The sequence below is a fragment of the Astyanax mexicanus genome, chromosome 3, assembly GCF_023375975.1.
Source record: "Astyanax mexicanus isolate ESR-SI-001 chromosome 3, AstMex3_surface, whole genome shotgun sequence".
In the NCBI taxonomy this organism is placed as follows: domain Eukaryota; kingdom Metazoa; phylum Chordata; class Actinopteri; order Characiformes; family Acestrorhamphidae; genus Astyanax; species Astyanax mexicanus.
In genome coordinates this window covers 53,339,650-53,355,720 of record NC_064410.1, presented here as the reverse complement: position 1 = coordinate 53,355,720, position 16,071 = coordinate 53,339,650, and the positions used below count along the sequence as shown (strand labels likewise).

Genomic DNA, 16,071 nt, shown 5'->3' with positions numbered 1-16,071 from the left:
TCAGCAGGGTGCTGTGAGGTGCTATCGGGTTAATCTGCAGCACCAGCAGATGCTGGTCGTCATTAACCTGGGAACACCTCCTAAGAGCTATTCCTGATCTTCCTCCCTTCAACTGAACACGACAGGACGTGAAAGAGCGTGTGGGAGTGTGCACGAAAGAGAGAAAGAGAGAGAGAGAGAGATAGAGAGAGAGAGAGAGAAAGAGAGGAAAAAATAAAACAGTTAATGGGAATCTTCATGCAGCGTTGATCTTCAACCGTTGCCCTTCAGTTTTCCCTTTTCTCTCTGGAGCTCCTCTCCCCCCCAGATGCCGCCACAGCCACACCCCTCTCTGCCTGCTGAGCGCTAACTCAAAATAAAATCCCCCCTTTCCCCGCCTAGACCTCCAGAGCTTAAGTCTCCGCTTTCATTACCGGAGGGAGGGAAAAAAATCTGACGGATTTCACGAACGGTTTTCTTCGTCAGGCCACGGACCACCAAGCACCCCTTTCCTACTGTGAGCTCACACAGCTGTAAGACCCTTTCTGTTTCTGAGAGAGAACGAGGGCGAGAGAGCTACACTAATAGAGAAAAAGAGAAAGAGAGTGAGACAGAAAGAGAGAGAGACCCTAGAAACCTGTGGTGTGGAATAAATGAACTTATTCATACAGTTCTGCTGCTGTAGGTCTCTCTCTGTCCCCACCACAAACCCAAAGCAAACACACAGAAGGAGCTGCTGCACTGACGGCATCGTTAGCGCTCTGCTAATAACCGACACTAGGATTCACCATACGTGTCCTCAGTGGTGGTGCCCTCTTTACTGATGTGATATCATGGTCTGTGGTACAGTAGCATATACAGCACTGTTATTTAGGGTGGCCATATATATATATATATATATATATATATATATATACAGTTGTGGTCAAAAGTTTACATACACTTGTAAAAAAACATAATGTTATGGCTGTCTTGAGTTTTCAATAAGTTCTACAACTCTTATTTTTCTGTGATAGAGTGATCGGAACACATACATGTTTGTCACAAAAAACAGTCATAAAATTTGGTTCTTTCATAAATTTATTATGGGTCTGCTGAAAATGTCACCAAATCTGCTGGGTCAAAAATATACATACAGCAACAAAATTTGTCAATTTTGGTGATGTAGCGAGTTGTGTCAATCAAATTAGCTTCATGTCATGGCCTCTTCACTTCTTGTAAGTGATTCTGATTGACTACAGCTGTTGACTTCTCATGAGCCCATTTAAATAGGGCTCATTTGACCCAGTGATTAGACTCAGCTACAAAAGCTACAATGGGAAAGTCAAAGGAACTCAGTGTGGATCTGAAAAAGCGAATTATTGACTTGAACAAGTCAGGGAAGTCACTTGGAGCCATTTCAAAGCAGCTACAGGTCCCAAGAGCAACTGTGCAGACAATTATACGCAAGTATAAAGTGCATGGAACAGTTGTGTCACTGCCACGATCAGGAAGAAAACGCAAGCTATCACATGCTGCCGAGAGGAGATTGGTCAGGATGGTCAAGAGTCAACCAAGAATCACCAAGAAGCAGGTCTGCAAGGATTTGGAAGCTGATGGAACACAGGTGTCAGTCTCCACAGTCAAGCGTGTTTTACATCGCCATGGACTGAGAGGCTGCTGTGCAAGAAAGAAGCCCTTGCTCCAGAAAAGGCACCTTAAGACTCGGCTGAAGTTTGCTGCTGATCACATGGACAAAGATAAAACCTTCTGGAGGAAAGTTCTCTGGTCAGACGAAACAAAAATTGAGCTGTTTGGCCACAACACCCAGCAATATGTTTGGAGGAGAAAAGGTGAGGCCTTTAATCCCAGGAACACCATGCCTACTGTCAAGCATGGTGGTGGTAGTATTATGCTCTGGGGATGTTTTGCTGCCAGTGGAACTGGTTCTTTGCAGAAAGTAAATGGGATAATGAAGAAGGAGGATTACCTCCAAATTCTGCAGGAAAACTTAAAACCATCAGCCCGAAGGTTGGGTCTTGGGCGCAGTTGGGTGTTCCAACAAGACAATGACCCAAAACACACATCAAAAGTGGTAAAGGAATGGCTAAACCAGGCTAGAATTAAGGTTTTAGAATGGCCTTCCCAAAGTCCTGACTTAAACCCCATTGAGAACATGTGGACAGTGCTAAAGAAACGGGTTCATGCAAGAAAACCATCACATTTAGCTGAACTGCACCAATTCTGTCAAGAAGAGTGGTCAAACATTCGACCTGAAGCTTGCCAGGAGCTTGTGGATGGCTACCAAAAGCGCCTAGTTGCCGTGAAAATGGCCAAGGGACATGTAACCAAATACTAATGTTGCTGTATGTATATTTTTGACCCAGCAGATTTGGTGACATTTTCAGCAGACCCATAATAAATTTATGAAAGAACCAAATTTTATGACTGTTTTTTGTGACAAACATGTATGTGTTCCGATCACTCTATCACAGAAAAATAAGAGTTGTAGAACTTATTGAAAACTCAAGACAGCCATAACATTATGTTTTTTTACAAGTGTATGTAAACTTTTGACCACAACTGTATATATATATATATATATATATATATACATATAAATATAGGGCACTTAGGATGAATGACTGTAGAAAACATGGACGCTGGGGTTGATTTCGCAACTGTTCTAAGCTACACTGATAAAGACATATACATCTCTGGAAAAAGAGACCATTTTAGTTTCTGAATCAGTTCCTCTGATTTAGCTATTTACAGGTATATGTTTGAGTAAAATGAACATTGTTGTTTTATTCTATAAACTACAGACAACATTTCTCCCAAATTTCAAATAAAAATATTGACATTTAGAGCATTTATCTGCAGAAAATGAGTAATTGAGTTTTCAGACCTCAAATAATGTTTTAAGAGGTTAGAAATCAATTTTTGGTGGAATAACCTCCTCCACCAGTCTTACACACTGCTTTTGGATAACTTTATTTATAAATAAAACTTTAAAAATTTAAGCAGTTCAGCTTGGCTAGATTGACTGTGATTATCCATCTTCCTCTTGATTACATTCCAGAGGTTTTCAATTTGGTTAAATAAAAAAAATCTGGTCCCTCCCAATAGACTATATTGAATTTCCCCTCAATATATTAATTTTAAATAACATAGATTATGTTCATAAAATTCTTCACTCACAAGCTTTAATCAATGTAAGGATACATTGATGTTCTTATTATTGTAACACTGTGCCTTCTCTACTTATTTTAAAAGCCAAAATTGTACGCTATCAAGGCCATAGGCACTATGGGAAGGTCATACAGTATATTGGTCCCTACCAATACACTCAACATGGTGTAAAAAATTATGAATAATCTCACTTTTCTTATTCTTAAGGCTTAAGATTTCAATAGTGGATAATAAGCTGTTAATAAAAAATCAATGTTAGATTTACACGCCTCTCTCTGATTAAGATTGACATGTTTGTGATGTGATGGGCGTGTTCTTATGGACTTCCTGGGTGTTTACTGGTCAGTTTTAAACAAAGCACAGGAGGAATTAATCAATAACAGACAGTGAGATGTGGCAAACGCAGAGTGAGTGTATCACCCCCCAATAAGTTGAGACTAGAGCCTTTTGAATAATTTGTGTATTTTTTTATAGATGAATAATGCATTAACATGTTGACATTGACAACACTATTAAATTTGTTCTTAAAATGCTCCATTCACTAGCTTAGTGCAATGTTAGGATATATCCGTATATCCGTATTCGTATCTGTTGTTACGAATCTGTTGCAATTATTATTGTAATACTGTACCACCAAAGCAGCATCTCCCTTAGTGCAGTGGATAGTATTGATCGTGACCAGCAGCATCTGGCTAGAATTGTCCGTGTAACTAAATAAATGACTTATTTTTCCATTTCCCATCCATCACCTGGTTTAACCTTCATGAGCGCATACAGATGTACAGTATATATTATAAAAATACATTTTGGACTTTGCACTATAGTCTAATGTATATTCTTTTTGATATCTGTTACAATGAATATTTATGTTAAGTAAGTACACATTTTTAAATGCATATAAAACAGTGTTCAGAGTATGCAGATTTGGCTTCCAGTATTTCATGTCATTCATTTATAAATGCAACAGTTTTCATCCAAACAACAAATGCGTGTGCCAAAACTGTGCAAATGATTACTTGTAACAGCTCTCAATCCTGTGCAAAAAGCATTTGTGTGGGTGCAAATTACCTCTCCCTACTTATTAAACTAATTAAAGTTGCTAAATTAAATTTCCTGTTGATGATTTCAATCACTTCCATTCGTATAAACAAAAGGTGGGATTCCTTCCAACCCTCTGAATCCATAAATAAATACCTTTTGCATTTAAAATCAATATCCTCTATAGTTGGCATTGCCTGTAGATTAGCACACCAGTAGGCCTTTCACAATAAGTATGTTATTGAATTATAATACAATATATGGATATGGCCTTAATTATTTTTGTTGACCTCAGTATTACCTATTATGAAAAACCCATAAAACAACCATTTTATTTGAGTTTTTTTTTTCATTCTAAATCCAGTCTCTGGATATCCTTACTTATTAATACTTAAAAGGAATAATGTAACAAAGTATAAAAAATGGCAGAATGCTGAATAATGAATACCAAACACTGAATACCAGTTTATAGATTTTCATTAGTTTTGCCACTTATTTCACCATTAAATAAATTCAAATAGCCTTAATGTATTTAGACAATTACACAACCACCATTTCAAAATATTATTACATTAATAAAATGCTGAACATTTTAAGTATATAGAATAAGATATAGAAATATAGTTTTTTTTCTTTTATCTTATTCATTTATTTTGTTTGCTAAATATGTGGTACATCCCCAATTTAAAAGCTTGTTACTCCTTCAAGAGTGTGACTACAGTATTAATATATTAAAATATCCTTCCATCAGTGGTATAAACTGCTATTGACTAAAATATTGGTTTATATTAATTAATTCTGGGGCAATATATCATCCAAACATAAACAGTTATCATGAAGGGCCCACCCACCAGTGCACTTACACACGCTCCTTCACAGCACGTCATATAGTATCTCATTTCATACACCTCCTTCATGTCCCTTACACATGTCTTACACAGGTACACAACCCCCTGAGGCAGAAACTGATAGCATGTTCCGCTACTTAATACTGAACACACAGCGGCTCGGATTCACAGCCAGCAGCATCACTGAGAAACTCCACAATCAGCCACGCCGTTCCACTGAAACTGAGCTTCTGACAGTGTGTAAGCCTCTTCACACACAGCACAGAAACTGCAGACCCGCCGTCGGCTCTCTGACTTAAAGAGGACACATCATCACAGACCAGACTAAATCAGGTGTCTCTAAAATGGAAACTTTCCAGGAGACGAGGATCCCACACCATTCAGCACTATTCGCTCCAATTGTGAGCGGTCATAATGTTTAGGCAGTACACATAAACATCTTAATGTTTAGGCAGTAAATGTGTGTAGATTTAAAGCCTCTAATTTTTTTTTTAAAAGGCGTGGCCACAAGATAAGATACTAAGCCGAAATCTAAAGTTCTAGTGGTCAAAAGATAATGCAGTAATACAGTTTATTGAGCCCATGAGAGAATATATTGTATATATATGCATAATAATCGTATGGCCTCAATATAATATCTTTTAATTTCAGTGCATTATCTTGGGTGCGCTCAATATATTATCTCATGACCACTGGAAACCTAATTTGAGACCTCAATGTATGATCTTGTGACAGCCATATACAGCTGGACCTTGTGGTCTCAATAGAATGTCTTGTGGCCTTGATTTATGACTTTGTGGCCTATATATATATATTAACTTATTATAAATAGAAACTTAACTTGTAGCCTAAATATATATTATCTTGTGGCTTAAATATATTATTATTTTTTTTACCTTAAAATATGATTCTATGGGCTTAAACTATAATCTTGTCACCTCAATATATTTCTTCTTGTGGTTTCAATATAGTGTATTCTCTTATAGCCACTAGAAACTTGATTTCAGGCACTGATATATTCTCTAATTTTCTTGATTTATTATTTAATGGCCTTAATTTATTTTCTTGTGGCCTCATTTTATCTTGTGGCCAATAGGAAGTTCAGTTGCAGCTTCAATAAATAATGTTGGCCATTAGAAACGTTGTAAAATCAATAAATTATATTAATACCTATCTATATTATTTTGTGGCTTATTATTTTGTTTTAATGATTTTATATGACCTCTGTAAACTTAATTTTTGACCCCAAAATCTATATTATCTTGTGACCACACCTTATTTAAACAACCCGCATGTTACCTTAGAGGCTTCCTATGTAAAATTATGTCCAGTTCAAAAGGACTACTTCTCATAGACAAGAATTATAACCATTACAACTAGAATTCTAACAACCTCTTTTAGATATTTGGTAGAATCTAATGATATGATACACTTAATACATTAAATCTTATTACTTTTGCTCAATCTAGACTTGCCTACTAATGGTCTGCAGGAACAACACTGCTTATCACTTCATTACGAATAGCATGATAGGCCACTGTCAGCTGCAGAGGATAGCCCCGCCCCTTTATCTTACCTCTCATACTCCTGGTTGTCGTGATCACAGCGCGCGTCTTTGTGTTTCTCCCAGTCTTTCCCGTGTTTGCAGGTGGTTAAGGAGACGATATCCTTGCCGTTGTGAATGTGATGCAGCGCGTTTCGAGTGTCCGAGCCGATGCCCGTCAGGTAGCGCTTCCCCTTGAACATCAGCAGGTATTTCCGCCTGGGCGGCACGGTGTTCCTCAGCAGCCAGCCCCGCTCTCCGCCCTTCTGCGGGTGGTCTTTGGAGAACAGGGGGATGGAGACGTCGAACCCTGGCCGGAAGTGCTCTGTGTTCAGACTGGCCTTGGCGAGGATAGCCTGGCCCACGTTGAAGCCCAGGTCCTCTGTGTAGTTGGGCCAGGTACCCGAGTAGAGGTTGAAGATGACGTGGTTGCGCCCGTCGTTCCAAAGCGGGTAGCCACGGATTTTCTCGTCCACGTTTTGCACAAACTGTGTAGACAGCTGGTCCCTGTCCAGTGTGTCGATGCCCAGCACAAATAAGCAGGCCTCGCGCGGGTCCGAAGTGTAATACCTCCGAATCAAAACCACAGAACATTTTAATCACCAAGACATTAGGAGATAAGAGATAAGAGGCATTAGCATATACACATTTTTTTCTGGGCATATAAGTGTTACAACATATTTAACAATCAATACTGTGAAAACTGTGTTGTGTACTGTCTTGAAAGCAGTCCATTTTTATTTGTTTTGCTATTTACTGTGAAGATTTAAAGATATTTGTTATGTATAAATTGTGGCAGATTTTTTTGTTACACTGCATTATTTTGTTAAATTATCTTCAAATCAGAGGTTTGAGTCTTGGTAAGTTGCTGTTGCTTACAAAGTTGACAAAAAGGTTTACAGATTGTATATGTTTTTAATGGGCCTGTCACGATAATTATCGTCTTATTATCGACTAATCATACAATAAATGGACATATAATAATTCTGATAATCGTGCTATCATCTATTGTGTTTATTTGTATGTTTGCTAAAACAATGAACAGCATTTTAGCTAGTTGTGCAGGGACCAATTCTTCAATTTCATACTGCAACTCCATACACACAACAAATACTGTTAAAAACAAGTATATGTATCTACCAGAAAATATGATTAATTAAAAATTGGTGTAATTGCTTGGCTATGCTATTATATTGTCTTTATGTCAATGCAATTTAATTGTCTTTCAAATTGCCTTCAATATAATTTATCGCAATCATTTCTGTTATTTAATTGTTCATAGTTAATAAGTGGTTTTGTAACCGGCCTAGTCTCTACTGAATTTAATGAAATATGAAATGTTTATACTAAAACATTAATTAAATTTTGTTTCAGTAGTTTATTTTTAAAATGAATAAAAAATGTCAGTGTTTTGTCATATCAGGAATACTGTCAACTCAAAGTACCCTGAAATATCATGATATTGTTTCAGGGCCATATCGTCTACCCCTAACTGCAGTGTGATAAAGCGCATTTGGACAATCATTAGAGGAGCAATATTCTAGAATTGTTCAACCCAATTAAATATTTTTATTCCATAAAAATTCCATAAAATTAAAAAGACAAAAACGTAATAATTTATTTTGAAAGCACTTTCTGTTGTGAACAGGTGTTTTAAATAGCTTTTCGCTTTAAACACATCTGGTGCTTGAGTATACATATGTATGTTGAAGTTCCAGTGCTGCAATTTTGTCCATGATAAATCTTTACCGCGTATTGCAACATTTATCTACTTAATTACGTAATATTTATCAGTTACATTTTAAAGTTAATTTGTAGATCACATTTACATTATTAAAGCAAATTAAACACTTTCAGATTTACAGATTATTATCATCAACTGGTAAATGGTAAATGTATCACACGAACCGTACAGTATATCCAGGCTTGGTGTATACTGTGCTCATACGGTATTTATTGATCTGGCCTGAGTTAACCTGGCCTGAGTCAGCTGTTTGGGTGCACCTCATGTCTGAATGCACCATTAGAGCAGGAGATCAAATCAAATGTGTGAGACAGGTGTACTGCAGGCTCAGGGGTGGGAACTGCTAGTATCGTAACATAAAAGAGCATAATAAAAGGATCAATACCAATATAACATTTCTTTTGTTTCTGCAGCACAGTTGTTTAAATTTCATACTAACACTGTGTGACAATAACACATATAGTGGAACATTAACCTTCATTTTAAAGGAAATTTTCTGTATATTATACAGCTTTTTTTCATGTGAGGGTGTATCTTTTTTTAGCAATGTCTACAGTTGAGCCTGATTAAACTGAATACATTTGAAGTGTTCATACTGCTTTATTTTTAAGAAACTGAAGTCAGTTGCTGATTGTTCTGCAATTAATAATATTAATTTCACTTAATAATTCTAAATTTCTTTTTATATTTAGCTGAGGTAAAGTGTAAGCTGTCTACCATTGTACTGTACATTGTACAGTAATTAAAATATTTTTTTAGAAAAAAACTTATCTTTAAAACAGATCAGAAGTTCTCCATTAGCTATTTTAAATGTTTGCAACTCTAGGTCAACCACGCTTTAATCAAATTCCAATTTTCAAAATTGGAATTTGATATTTATAAGACTACACACAAGACAGAACTTAAAAATGATGACTATTTATTGACTATTTGTTATATTTATAGACTACACATATTTTAGATTTTCACTTCTTAATTTCCTTCTTAATGTTATGCATGTGTCCACTCTGTCATGCATTTTGCCATAACATTAAGAAGAATATTAAGAAGTGAAAATATAAAATATGTGTAGTCTTATACATATAATAAACAGTCAAAAATCAATAGTCATATTGATTTTAAAAAGGCACAGTGTTCTGATAAAGATCCACAACAAAAAGAACATTATGTAACAATCAATATCAAATACCTGGACTCGGCCACTGATGCCAGAATCTTTCTGTAGCTCTCCGAGACGCGCTCATTCTTCTCGGGTGGGTACACGTACACCCTGAACCCGTCTCGTGCCCGGCAGCGGCCGAAGTCAAAACAAGTGTCCATCCTGCACCGACTGTCCTTATAAATACTGGCCCAGGCCTGCCGGCGCTGACGCGGGGGCTCGCCGGCCCCCCCTCCATCCTGCAGCTCCGCATTCTCCGCATAGCCTGGCAACAGGGCCCGGTCCAGCCAGTCGGGCCACGGCCGCACAACCTCGCCCTGCCGGCGGGTCAGAAAGCTCAGAAGGCGCTCCTGCAGGCCACCCCAGTAGAAAAGCAGCAGCCAGCAGCACGTGCACAGGCCCAGCAGCACGTACTTCTTGCGTGCCTGCATGGGACCGGCTCTCTCTCTCACGCCCTTCAGCTCTCCAGTGCCCAGCTGGGAGCTTCAACAAGGCACACAGGCCAAAGCATAGCTTGTGGTGGGCAGGGGCCCAAGCACCAGCATCGCTGCCCCGTCTGCTTGTCCATTAGAAGGAGAAGATATGGTTCTCTGCCTCCCGCCCCCGTGGTGTTCCCTCCAAGTGTCCCTCAGACTACAGTGCAGCCCCGGCCCTCTGCTGCGTTACCCGCGATAGTCCGAGCTCGTCTTCCTCGCCTGGTCGTCCGCTGAAAGTGATGAAGGGCGATTTCTTCTCTCTCTCCAGCCGGGCTCTCTTCATGGCTCAGTGAGTGCCTCGGCACTTTCCTAGCAGAGAAATCAACAACAACACACTTCACTACACAGCCTTCTGTTCACTTAGTCAAGCGCTGTCACTTATGAAAGCTCTCGCCAGACTCCAACACTCCATACAAAATAAATACTCTCTTTACTGAGACTCTGCACTACGGGAGAGAAGCATTCACTGTAAACGCTCCTATTAATTCTCTATATATACATCGCCAAATCATCCTACACTATAGAAAAGCAGCACACAATGCAGTATATAAACTGTATATAATGAAAAGAATAGTGGATCAACAGTATAATACACAGAAAAGGTCAGCACTGAAATTCTGCTGTATGGTAGTGGTGTGGAACAACTGTAAATACTGTTATAATTCAGAAGCCTCACTTTAAAATAAATTGCATGAACCCTATTTGAATTACATTACACAATACAATACATTTAGTGGACGCTTTTGTCCAAAGTGACTTATATATAAAGAATTACATTAGCAACAGAGGACAAGGCATAGAAGTTCAAGGCAAAAACATTTTTAGGCAGGTCCTAAGGGAAGCAGAGGGGAAGAAGGAAATGAGGTTAGAAGTAGTTAGTGTGTTAGAGGTGTTAGGAGAGTAAGTGCTCTTTAAAGAGCTTTGTCTTCAGGAGTTTATTAAAGATAGCGAGAGATTCTCCTAATCTGGTACTGGAAGGTAGCTTGTTCCACCAAGTTAGGAGACGTTCACTGGAGGAGCACAGTGGCTGGGAGGTAACATAAGATTACAATAAATGTATGATTATAAAAGCTGCTCAGTGTTTGACTCCTTCTCTGTGTTGCTTCTGTGTTGCAAACTAGATGCGGCAGAGTCACATAACTACACACATTGGTAATATATTTTTAAGTAGATAATATATGTGCTTATTTTCATGCGGGGATTTAAAACATTAACAACATAGATACAATTATATATCTATATATATTGTATTCATATTTTTATTCCTCTTAAAACATCATGACCTAGTTGTCTAAAATATTGTTAAAATCTATCTGAAAAAAAAGATTTTTTAAAGCAATTATCTTATGCCAACATAATTCCAATATCACATTTACTAATTTCACTTGCTGGTTATGGATGAATGACAAGATTATTATTTTCTTTTAATTTTAAAACTGTATGATAAGGCCAATATCCTGATAATAATATCTTAATATTTATTAGGATAATTATTTATGATATGCAAAGTAAAAACGTGACAATTATGAGCATGAAAAATTAAAATCCATTGTTTTAGTATTAGTCCTGTATGGACACGTTTATTTGTATGACAAAAACTACCATCATACAAACACTGCTAATACTACTTGCAGGTGGGAATATAGAAAACAAGCACTGTAAAATATTTTATTTCACTTTATTTATAAAACAATGAAACACACTACAGTTAAACATTTAACAAAAATTTAAACAATTAAATTGTTTTTTTTTTTTACCTCTTAACACTTTATCTATTTTTTACAGTTTTCTACTCAAGCATTATATAAACTAAATGCAGTTTTTAAGTTATGTTACTGAAAAGCCTTGGATATTTTAATAGGAAATATATTAAAATATGCTAAATATAATATTCATTGGTCAAAATATGATTAAAAATATTTTATCTACTTTATTTAGTGACTATAAATTTAAGAAACTGAGTTCTTGCCCTCCAACCCTATATGCATATGATTTTAAATTAGTTTTATCCTACTGATGATATAAAGTTACTCAGGCTGGACTAAACAGTAAACAGACTTTTGTTTTAAGTCTTTTTCTTGGAAAAACAAGGCCTGCTATTGCTATAAAACACTATAAAACTCAATGCGCACCACATGACATTTACAGTCGTTCAGCATACAGTAAGTACAGTCATCCTGTGAAAAAATAAACCATGGAAAGTAATCCGTTTGTCAGCGACTTCTGCTCTCACCCTCAACATCAAAGGCGCCCGCTATGGCACTCAACGCCGCATCCCGGCCCTGATGGCAGGCACAAAAGAGCATGTGTGCACCAGTATGTGGCCATGCTTGATTTGAAATGGGTGCATTTAGCCTGGTGGTCTGAGCCACGGCTCGGCTGTTGACACACACACTGGCCTAGTGTTTGGGCTGAGCGTGCTAAACATGAGCTGAGCCGAGATATCATCGGCCCTCTCCGAGCTCCAGTGAAATACAGACAGATAGAGCCAACAGGCAGAGAGAGAGAGAGAGAGAGAGAGAGAGAGGGAGGAGAATAATTCAGCTTTTTGGAAACTGAAATTAAGAGCAGGGAAAATAAACCTGCTTTTATGGAGGCGATGTCCGTTAATCTTTGAGAGACTGGACTTTATTTGGTATAAAAACATGCAGCAGTTTTGAGGTTGAGCTGTTTGCCAAGAAACCCACTCCCCCTCATCTTCATAACCCCCTTAGTGTTGTGTGTGTGTGTGTGTGTGTGCAGCACCTCACAGAGAAGGTCAGTGTTCCTGCTGCCAGCCGACGCACAAAGACAGCTTTCACGTCTCACCTGGCTTCCTTCACTTTTTCCTTTTTTACAATCTCACTCTCTCTTACCTTTTCTCTACCTCTCTCCCCCCAGTTCTGCTTCCCACATCCATCCTATCTATCCTCCACCTATCCTATCTATCCTATCTATCCTATCTATCAGCGCTGCACTGCTCTCCACCTTTCCCAATAGGGGTGTAAGAAAAAGCGCTATATTGAAGCATTGAGATATTTAGTTTTGCAATTAGGGCTGTAACTAAAACTAATTCTTTTGGTAGTCGACTAAACTGATGATTATTTTTTCGATTAGTTGATTATTCAACAATTATTTCTGCCATGTCCTCCATCTCTAAACCTGATAAAAACAGCTGAACACAAGGTTTAAAGGGTCTTTAAATGCCTAGATGCTGTAAATGTAAATGTTTTAAGTAATAAATTTAGTGACTAAATATGTAATCTGTTATGTTTGGGCACTTTTGTAAAACACAGACTAAGTTGAGTGTAACCGGTGTAACCTGCCTCACACTAACTAACTCTACCTCACTCTGCCTCGCGTTAGCCCGCTCTACCTTGCTCTACCTCACTTGACCTTGCTTTACCTTACTTTACCTAACACTACCTCACCTAGCCTTACTCTACCTCACACTAACTCTACCTCACTCTGCCTCGCTTTAGCACGCTCTACCTTGCTTTACCTCACTCACCCTCGCTTTACTCTACTTTACCTTACACTACCTCACTTAGCCTCACCCAGCCTCACTCTACCTCACACTAACTCTACCTCACTCTGCCTCGCTTTAGCACACTTTACCTTGCTCTATCTTACTCGACCTCGCTTTACCTTACACTACCTCACTTAGCCTTACTCTACCTCACACTAACTTACTCTACCTCACTCTGCCTCACTTTAGCCAACTCGTCCTGCTCTACCTTGCTCTAACACAACCTCACTCTACCTTACTTTACCTTACACTACCTCACTTAGCCTCACTCTACCTCACCCTAACTTGTTCTACCTCACTTTAGCCAACTCGTCCTGCTCTACCTTGCTCTATCTAACACGACCTCGCTCTACCTTACTTAACCTTACACTACCTCACTTAGGCTCACTCTACCTTACACTAACTCTACCTCACTCTGCCTCGCTTTAGCCTGCTCTACTTTGCTCTACCTCACTCGACCTTGCTTTACCTAACACTACCTTACACTACCTCACTTAGCCTCACTCTACCTCACACTAATTTACTCTACCTCACTCTGCCTCGCTTTAGCCTGCTCTACCTTGCTCTACCTTACTCGACCTCGCTTTACCTTACTTTACCTTACACTACCTCACTTAGCCTCACACTAACTTACTCTACCTCACTCTGCCTCACGTTAGCCCGCTCTACCTTGCTCTACCTTACTAGACCTCGCTTTACCTTACACTACCTCACTTAGCCTTACTCTACCTCTGCCTTGCTCTATTTAACACGACCTCGCTCTACCTTACTTTACCTTACACTACCTCACTTAGCCTCAGTCCACCTCACCCTAACTTGTTCTACCTCACTCTGCCTCACTTGACCCCGGTTTAACTAACTCTTCTTCATTCTGTTTTACTCTACCTGCAGCCTCGCTATGTCACTTGAATCCTTTACTTATGTTTTATAAATATCATACAGTGATTTTTAAAACAGAGAGCACAGAGCGTTTTTCCAAAACTGTACTTTAATAATCTCAAATATCACCTTGCTTACAGTATCTCAATATATTATGATATATTAAATTGTAACACCTGTATCATAAAGAGCATCATATCGCCCACATCTTGCCAATATAAGTTCCTGCCCTGGTGTTGTCTCTTGCAGTAATTCAGGGGTTAAAATGGATTTTCGGTTAGCAGACAGAGCTAAGTTTTGTATCACTTTGGGTCTGCACTGTAAACTCAATAAAGGTGGTCTGAGACACTTGGTGTTGGAGATTAAGGCAGGTCTCTTCTGCTCAGACTCTGGTTAGAAATTTGACAATTTGAAAAAAATGTTTCTATAAAACTGAAGAGAGTGTAACCGCTGCCTCCATGTTTTTCATAGTCAATGAAGCCACCTATTTCACATCAGGCACAGCACGACATGTGTAAATCACTGTGATATTTCCACAACAGTTGTTATTTCCCACCGGAAGACACAGATATTATGATGAAAGCTTTCTTCAGCCCAGAGGGTTGTGGAACCCAATTGCAGAACAGTTGATCTCAAAGCAGGTAAACCCAAGAAGAAAGGAACAAATAAATAAATAAACACCCCGCTCCTCACACAGGATCGAACCTGTGTTGTCAGGGTCATGGTCCAACACACTACCTCTGCCCAGGCTAGGGACACGGCTTGGGAAAAATGCCCTTATAAGGAGATAGGGAGCCCAAGAACGGGCGCAAACTAAAGTCAGGCCGAGCGTGACAGAGGGACAGAGGAGGACTGTAAACAAAAGCTGAATTATCGTTCATTATAGTTCAAATTCCCTCGGGCCAGATATTTCTATTGCCGGCCCCTGATACAGTGTATTCTGTTCTGGTTTGAGTCACACTCCACTGGACCATTGTTTTCTAGCAGTGTGACAGCATGCATTTAATCCAATTGGCTCTGCAATGGAAATGATTGCTAAATATGTATTGTAGGTCAGCTTTAGTGAAACCACGCTAAGTTTCTTTGACCACGGATAAGCATGTGTCATGTCCTACTTGGAAACCTTTCCTGTAATCCTTTCCTCTGGCATATTGAGTAGGCAGTTCCACACCCCCCCCCCCCCCCCCCCTTTCATCTTGGCTTCATCTTGCCAGGCTTCCAGCACGCATCTCCTCGGATAGCGAGGCAAAAGTGCAAACATCAGTATTCCCAGAGAGCAACAAATTGCTCTTCTCCGACTGGTGTTGGATTCCAGCAGCGTGCCTCAATGCTGGACAGGCGCATGAGTCATACAGCTGGTTTGATGCTGAATAACCAGGATTTTTACACCACTGTCATTTTGCTGATTCTAGAGCCCACAGCGCTTCCAGCAGAATCCGAGAAGCAATCTATCCAGCTCGTGTGACATAAATCCCTCCAAGGTACATCCAAGGTCATACATGAGGAGATGGGATTCCTATATACAGCACTGAACAGTCTGTCACATTGGCTGTTAAATACAAGTTACTCATTTTCAGGAGATATTTTTGAGGAGGGGCTATGGTATATGTCTACTATGCTGTATATCTACATATCTTGTATGCAAATGTAAATGTTTGTGACACATATACCCTATCATTGCAATGGTATTGTATTGTATTGATAAGTGGCGTCAAATATTTTATAT

At 38.9% G+C, this 16,071-nt stretch overlaps 1 protein-coding gene across 1 annotated transcript in view; it reads right to left on the bottom strand.

Moving 5' to 3' along the window:
- The window catches only part of LOC103047171 (exostosin-1c), a 111,881-nt gene that overhangs the window by 79,194 nt on the left and 16,616 nt on the right, over positions 1-16,071 (bottom strand). The window contains exons 2-3 of the mRNA XM_007247882.4: positions 9,513-10,267; positions 6,613-7,149 (exon numbers count right to left, since the gene is read on the bottom strand). Of these exons, the coding sequence (XP_007247944.3) occupies positions 6,613-7,149; positions 9,513-9,913 (938 nt within the window). The 5' untranslated portion in view covers positions 9,914-10,267. The remainder of the gene's footprint in view (positions 1-6,612; positions 7,150-9,512; positions 10,268-16,071) is intronic.